Source organism: Pristis pectinata, chromosome 3 (assembly GCF_009764475.1).
Source record: "Pristis pectinata isolate sPriPec2 chromosome 3, sPriPec2.1.pri, whole genome shotgun sequence".
Taxonomy (NCBI): Eukaryota; Metazoa; Chordata; class Chondrichthyes; order Rhinopristiformes; family Pristidae; genus Pristis; species Pristis pectinata.
In genome coordinates, this window is record NC_067407.1 from 53,541,760 (window position 1) to 53,549,678 (window position 7,919).

General features: G+C 41.1%; 1 protein-coding gene across 1 annotated transcript; it reads right to left on the reverse strand.

Moving 5' to 3' along the window:
- Positions 1-1,419: 1,419 nt before the first annotated feature.
- LOC127567901 (regulator of G-protein signaling 21-like) lies at positions 1,420-5,075 on the reverse strand. Its single transcript, XM_052011081.1, has 5 exons — positions 4,889-5,075; positions 4,171-4,281; positions 3,996-4,057; positions 3,188-3,354; positions 1,420-2,835 (listed from the first exon to the last, which is right to left on the reverse strand). The coding sequence occupies exons 1-5, from the start codon at positions 4,993-4,995 to the stop codon at positions 2,650-2,652; spliced, it is 633 nt and encodes a 210-aa protein (XP_051867041.1). The 5' UTR covers positions 4,996-5,075; the 3' UTR covers positions 1,420-2,649.
- Between the last annotated feature and the right edge of the window lie 2,844 nt (positions 5,076-7,919).

Sequence of the window (7,919 nt, forward strand, 5' to 3'; positions counted from 1 at the left end):
GAACTCTTCCCACAGATGCTGCCTGACCTGCTGAGTGTTTCCAACAAATGACTTTTATTGATAGCTGTAAGGAGACTGGCTCCTGACTAATCAGAAAGGTCTGGTACAGCCCACTGCCTTTCAGAATCAGAATCAGGTTTATTATCACTGACACACATTGTGCCCGTGATGGAGCTGGCTGAGTCAACAAACCTCTGCAACCTCTTTTTGATCCTGCACATTGGAGCCTCCATACCAGGTGGTGATGCAACCAGTCAGAATGCTCTCCACATCTATAGAAAGTCATGGGCTCCTCAGCCAGGGAAGCCCTGTTCCCTGGTTCACCGGCTCCCAACTGCTGCATTGCCTTAATGGCGTCAATTTACTGAAATAGTTGGTGAAACTTTGGGTAGGAACTGGCCAGAGCCTGCAGAGTGCAGCCTTTGGCTTCATGGATGGTGGAAGTCCTGGAAAGATAAACACTGAATTAGTTACATAACAGGGTCTAAAAGGTAATCTGCACTGCTGGTGCCCCTGGACTCCAGACCTTCTGCAAATGGAACCCTGCTGGGTTCAGCGCCTCACACTGTTTGTTGTCCTACAACCTGCTGGGAGAATGTAAATCCCACATCCTTCTCCGGGCCAGAAGCCACAGTTACATCTCCGGCCGTTCCAGCAGTCGGGTTGCTCCAACATGAATTCATATACAGGGACAGCCAATGGTGAAAGAACAGTAAGGTTTCATAGAATCAAACAGAAATCCAGCACGGAAACAGGACCTTCGGCCCACCAAGTCCACGCCAACCCACTTGCACTAATCTTACCTGAATTCCATTTTTTACTCTCCCCTTGCTCACCAACGCACTAGGGGCAATTTACAGTGACCAATTAACCCACTAACCCACATATCTCTGGGATGTGGGAGTAGACTGGAGGAGACAAGAGAAACCTGCACAGTCACAGGAAAAATGTGCAAACTCCACACAGACAGGGCCAGAAGTCAGGATTGAACCTGGATCACTGGCACTGTGAGGCAATAGCTCCACTAGTTGCAGCACTCTGCTGCCCGACTGGGTCCCAAGTGTAATGGAGAGCTCAACATAGGGAGGCCCTGCAGGATCATTAGGAGGCTTGACAAGAAGGGTTGGGCAGAGGGGTGCCTTTGCCCTTAAACAACTGTTGACAGGCTTTCTAAACACTGGGTTGAATACAGTGAAGAGGCATCAGGAATTTAGTTTGTTGCCTGCTCAGCAGGCATGGGTTAAATTCAAATGTTGCAATTCCTGGCTGTGCTTTCAGGGGCTTCCAGTCAAAGCCCCTAGTGTGCCTTAATGTCCCACATCTGTATCACCTTGTAGAATGTTATTGTGTCACAAGCTAGTGAGGGAGTGAGATTACTGCAAAAATTTAGAAGTACAAAAAAAATGTACAATATTTCAATTGAATTCATGTAACTTTATTGATAATTTTAATCAGAATTACACAATAATCGAATAAACCACAGATTTGAGTTGATTGGAAAACAAATGTTCATGTCACAGACGAGAATACAATTCTAGCATTTGCACAATCTTGGTCTACAAATCACACCTCTGAATATTTTTATTCCGCCCCCCCCGTTTAAAGCTCTTAGCTTGGTTAAGTACCAAGAGGTGATATCTATAATGCAGGACGGATTGCTTTTAGTGATGAAGCACAAAAGCACGGTTTGTACTCTGGATTTGATAGTTCATCAACCAAAGTTCACTGTTTCAGTATATTATAATGATTAAAGATCTTTTACTGGCTCTAGGACTGATTGGCTTCTTTCACTTTGGATCATCTCCAACACAAATACAGACAATGTGAGAAGCCAGGCAATCACTAGTTACACAAAGAATGCAGACCTGAAGTGGTCTGTCGCAATGCATTTTACAGGATTAACATGGTGAGAATTTGGAGCAGTTAATCCTCTGTCGATCCCAAAGTATTTCAAATTGACAGTGGCGATGTGAAAGTACAGGCATCTGGATGGCTGTTTTAGATCTGACCACCCATCTAGGCAGCTAGCAGCACAAATCCAGTCTTATTAGAGACTACAGATGAAGATTTTGCCTTTTCCACTGCTAGGTAAATACGTTGCAAGATTGAGAAGTTACACACTTAATTATATAGATCCTAAACACCGATGAATGAAAGGCATTGTCAGTGTGTCAATGCACTTTGTATTGCAGGTGCACTGTAAGTACAACATGCATTCCTCTCATCCCTAACTTTTCCCTCCTCTCTCCCAGTTTTGCTTCTCAAAGGGCAGGGCAGGCTTCCAGACCTCCACTGCTCCTTCTGTAGTCCTGGAAGTTCTACACCCTATTTTGTTTTCTCAACCTCCAGGTGGATAACTTGGCTGTCGTTGGTGACTCCCTGATGAGTCTCAGCCAATGGAAGACCACTGAGCCTTCTGCCCACAATGGCGCAAGGTTACTTTTCTCTCTCCACCTTTAAAAAGGCTTCATTCAACCTCCCTCTATCCTTTCTGGGTCCTTGTCTTAGCCTTTCACTTTCCATGCCCCACCAGCTATTAGCTTTCAGTCTCCTCCGTCTTTTGCACTGAATACCTTATTCACAGCAAAGAAAACAACCACATCTTGACAAGAGATCATCTTCTGATTTGCTTTGGAAGAATAACTATATTCATGTTTGGTGATGGTCATGACTGTTGTTGAGTATGTTCTGGTAGATATCTGACTGAAGGAACCTTGCATAGCAGTTATTCTCCATCAAAGCGTAGATCTTCTTCTGTGCAGCTTCAAAGCATGAGCAGGTTGGATGCTGAAGGTTTTTGGTGATCGTATCTTTAGTGTAGTAATCCAAATTAATCTGTTATTTAAAAAATAAATCGTAGTACTATTAGTGATTGCTACATTTCATCTGTCAACATTAACATGTCTATTCTACAGCAAGTATTTACTTCTATTGTTGCAGGGAGCTAAGGGTGACTGTAGTGCCTTTAATACCTCCGCTTCTGAGGTCACCACACACGCACAATGGGATCTGAGACTTGCCTGCTCTGTGTGTCTCAGTAGTAATTATGTAACACATTGAGCCAATACTAATGTGCAGTTTCTATTACAGTCTATAGTTATAAGTGATCCTGTGGCCATTGATGCCTGACTAGCTTTCAATAAAGCAAACCCTGTTTAATGATAGGAAGAAGCAAGCCAACAATTACCTCTTTAGGAGACATTGGTTCAACAAAATCTGAGAAGATCTTCTTTGCCTTGGAGGCTTGTTTTGTGGGTGACTTAATTTTCTTGTAGTCCTCACAGGCCAGCCAGAACTCAATGTTCTCATCGTTGTACTCTGACTTAAGGAAAGTTTTAAAGGCAATCAGGCCATCTGGAGAGAATAAAAAGAAAATAAGACATTACTTACCGCTACATTTTCCTTCAATTGTCACAGTTATTACATTAAAATTGCTTAATTGCTTTGTTGATTTTCTAAAGCTTATAATATTATGGCTTTGATAATTGCAGTGTAGATTATACTACGATTGTTTCCTTTGCTATTGCTGGCTGTAATGTTAACTTATGCTGCACGTTAGCAATGTGCAAATGTTGCTAGGGAACTGGCAAACAACATTATTCATAATGTTAAAGGTTAATCACATTAATATCATGTTCCTTAACATTATTGGGGTTTGAATTAATTTCTTTCAAGTCAAATTGTACTCTCTTAAAGGAATCAATGTAGAAAAGGAATGCAAGGTTTTGAAGGAATTTTAAAATGAAGTTAAAATTCAGCATTTAAGAGACTTTCATCTTTTTATATCAGCGTGTGTAACATTTGGATTTAAGTAGGTTGCAATTCTCCATTAAAAGCATTCAGACTATTTACTTTGGGCACTGAATTTTAAAGAGTGCCTTTCCCTCTTGAATAAGTTTAATGGGAATTCTGAACTTCTCATTACATCCTGAGGAAGAAAGGATAGTCAGCACAGAGAAGCCTCCTATCATAAGTTATAAATGTAAGTTGCTTACATTTATGACCCAGTAGGTTGTCCAGAGATTCAGCCCATTTCAATACTTCTTCATGGGAAGGACTGTGGAAAAACAGAAACAAAATGAATATTGATGTTTTTGCTTTCAAGGTTACAAATGCACATTTCAAATAATTTTTTGGAGCCGCAAGTTTTAAACAGGCACAGTTACTTACTTTAAAATGATTTTTGCTCCTCCTGATTTGACCTTCACAAGTTGAGAGGAATCACTGGTTGTCTTTGGATGCTGCAAGAGGTGTGAGCATCGATCCTTCAGCCCTTTAATACTGCAAAAGAAAAGATATAGACATTAGGAATCTCAGGGGAAATGTATCTACAGCTATTATATGTTATATCTATAGTAGTACTACTATATATCATAACTATAATAGTACTACAATAGTAGTACTTCTATAGTGGTACTAAATATATCGATAGTAACCTGGCACTGTACTGGAATGGAGTTAGCAATACCAGTGGATTAGTTATCTAGTTTATTAATTCCCAAGCAGTTTCTTTTTCCCAAAGCCTGCACAAGCATAAGTGAGAAAATAAGTGAAGCAAACATCTCCAGTGTTAATTTCAAGAGCAATGTAAAGCGACATTGCCCTATTACCCACAATCAGCTTTCAAATCTCAAGCAATGCATTATTATTCCAGCAATTATCTTTGACTTGTCTTTTTACTGAAGCAACTCATACAATATTTTTCATAGTTCTGACAATGTTGGTAAATACTATACAAAGTAGAAGCAGATCTAGAGCTTTGAAAGTGCAAAAGTTTTAGGAAAGACTCTAAATGCATCTGCCCAGTTGCGAGACAGCCATGAAACAAGAAGCTTTACAGAGGTTTGTCTAACAGCTATTTGTGCAGGACTTCTTACTTATTACTTACAAGCTCTGCTTATGCATGTTTGTTGGCATTCCGTCCTGTTTGCTGTGATATTCGCTTTTGCTTGAAGAATGTTTCGACTGCACAAACAGAATCAAGGAACTTTGCATGTTCTTCTTCACTAGAAGCTGCTGCTGGATTTCCACAGTTATACTCCAGTCACTACCTCTCTGCCACGAGCTGACAGTATCTACCCTTTCTCCTTTCTGCCTCTTTATATATACACACAGGCACACACACCCATTTTGCTAGTGGGCGTTGATTAGCTGCAACTACCGTGGAGGATGATTTACTGTTTGTATCAACAAATTGAAACTGGTTTCAAGATGCTGGGCAGGGAACTCAGTGCTGACGTATGTACTGCTGCAGTGCACTGTTCAAGTTACCTCAGGGCGAATCAAGATTAGGCTTGCCTAACAACAGCAAATGTTGCAAGGACACAAACAATACTTTTGGCTCATTGAGAGAAAGCAAACAACATGCCAACAAACAGCCACAGGAAATGAGGTTAATGATAATGCAAAAGGATTTTAGATGATTCAAATCCTTTAAGGATGTGACCTGTCCTGTGTCAAGTTCTATCTGATTGTTGACGTGAACAAATTTGACAGCTCACCTTGGGACCTTCACACCCAGTCTATGAAAGTTAATACACTTTTGCTGAGAATGCCAATGCCGCAGGAAAAAGCAGGAGGTGTCTATTTCAAACAATTTAAAAGAAAACAGAACCAATTTGCCTTTGTTACTGTCCTGCAGATGTACTTTCAGATATATTTGAGTTTTTAAGAGACTGATGTATAAATTAATTAAAACCACAAGCCTCTGCCTCATTTTGCCTGAATTTTAGACCTTGCCCCCTGAACTAATTTCAGGGGAGGGAGTTGCTCACTTAAGTCAAAGATGGGGAGGAATTTCTTTCTTCACAGGTTTTGACTCTCTGAAATTTTCCACTTCAGAAAGCTGTTAAGGTGCATTTATTCAAGGCACAGATTGACAAATATTTGAGCTACAGTGCAGGCAACGGGTATTGGGAGAGCACGAATGGGTGGTGCTGAGGCCAAGATTGGGTCAGCCGTGACCCTATTGAATGGTGGAGTGAGTTTGAGTGGCTGACTGGCCTGTTTCTCATGTTTCTTATAATCTTAGGTAAATGTTCTACTTTTTTCAGTTAGATGCTGATGTTTTGTCAACGTATAGGAAACATTGTAATTTTGGGCAACAACATAATATGGATTGGGTTTAGTTTTTTTTATGTTCTAATTACTTTGTTGCAAAGGTAGCTATACATTAAGCGAAGTAGTGTTCAATAAATCAATCCAATTTTATATCTTTTTTTCTCCCTTGGGGCTCAATTGTACTGGTCCAAACTTCTTTATTGGACAAAATCAGATAGATGTTTGCTCCATGTTTAATGCCCACTTAATCTCGACCTGCAGCTCCATACTGCCTGTATGGAGTTTGCACATTCTATCTGTGACTGCATGGATTTCCCCCAAGTGCTCCGGTTTTCTCCCACATCCCAAAGATGATAGATTAATTAGCTACTTTACATTTTCCTGGTGTAGGTGGTTGGGAGAGGAACTGGAGGGTGGAGGGGGGGGGGGGTGGACATGTGTGGGAGGAAAGGTTCCAGGAAAGTAAGTGGGGTAATGAGATCGTCTCTGAGAGCAGGCAGAGACTTCATGGGCCAAATGGCCTTCTATGTCATAAGAAAATAATATGAAATATGAATGCTGGTCTGTCAAAGGGGTTACTTGGGAGGTGAGGTGTAGAATTGAGGCTTTTTTCCTTGGCGGGTGCAAAAGATACTGTGCCACCATTGCAAAGAAAAGCAGAAGTGTTTGAATCAATGACCTCGTCGGTGCTTATCCTTCGACTTATATGACTAGATCTGGTCGGTTAGTTTCATATCTCTTTGCAAATATGCAAGAACTTGCTGTGCACCAATCGATTTCCACACTTCCTACATTGCAACAGGCATTACACTCTCAAAGTACATTCTGCTGTTGACATGTCCCAAGATCACAAAAGGTGCTATAGAAATAGATGGCGCTGCCGATAAGTTCCTTGGTTTTTTTGGTGCATTACAAGGATGTTGTGTGTGGTGCTGGCAGCCTGGGAGAAATGTGGACCTTGGGGCCTTATGCCCACTTGCAAAAGCTGCCAGTTCAAAATTCTTCCCCAAAGCGCTACGATCATGCTTTGACCTGGAACTTCCTCATGACCGGTGTATACCAGCTGATCACACTTTAGAAGCTAAAAAAGAACACTGAACCCATTATGTACACATAGAACACCAACTGGGAATGTGGGTGTTTTTGTGAATGAGTGTGTGTGCGTGTATGTGAGTGTTTATCTATGTATTTGTGTGTATCTGTCTCCTGTGTAGGTGTGGACATGCTTTGTGAGTGGGTGCGTATGTGTGTAAATGCACATACGAACATCTGTGAGAACATGTGTGTATCTGCTTGTGTGTTAAATCTTTGCAGCAGAGCCTGGTCTCCAATTCTCCTGGAACCTCCCCTGTCAAGACCATGTACCACCTAGTGCTGGTGTTCAACCGCCCCTCAACATTAAAAGGATTCATGCACAGGCATCTTCCAATTCTTAAAATTGGAGTGAGAATGGGTAATATTTGACTTAAGCAGTGCCTGGGGAAGAAGTAAAGCTGCATCTAAAGCAGTCAAGGGTCTGAATGATTTACCTACTGCTGAAGCCAACTATAGCTCCTCCCACCTCTCACATTGCAGACTGTCCATGACTAAAATAGATGTCAGTGTTGATGTGCCAATACATGTGATTAGGACTTGTACAATCTATTTGGTTCCAATTACTAATATTATCTGCCATACTGCAACAGTCAGGCAAAAGGCTAATACACATAAAATATGCACACAGAATGTGCAGATATTGGTTAAGTCACCACATGATACATAATTGAAACAGGTTTTAACATTCGTGATAAGAAAGTTTGGACGGAATGTGCTTCTAAAGTCCTTTAAATATCTGCAAGTGTCCAACAACCTAATGTAGT

Coding starts and splice junctions, on each gene's coding strand:
- LOC127567901 (XM_052011081.1), bottom strand. CDS start 4,995: ATGCAAAGTTCCTTGATTCTGTTTGTGCAGTCGAAACATTCTTCAAGC. Junction 3,355..3,995: donor CAACCTACTGGGTCATAAAT/GTAAGCAACTTA, acceptor TATTCTCTCCAG/ATGGCCTGATTGCCTTTAAA. Junction 2,836..3,187: donor AACCAATGTCTCCTAAAGAG/GTAATTGTTGGC, acceptor TTTAAATAACAG/ATTAATTTGGATTACTACAC.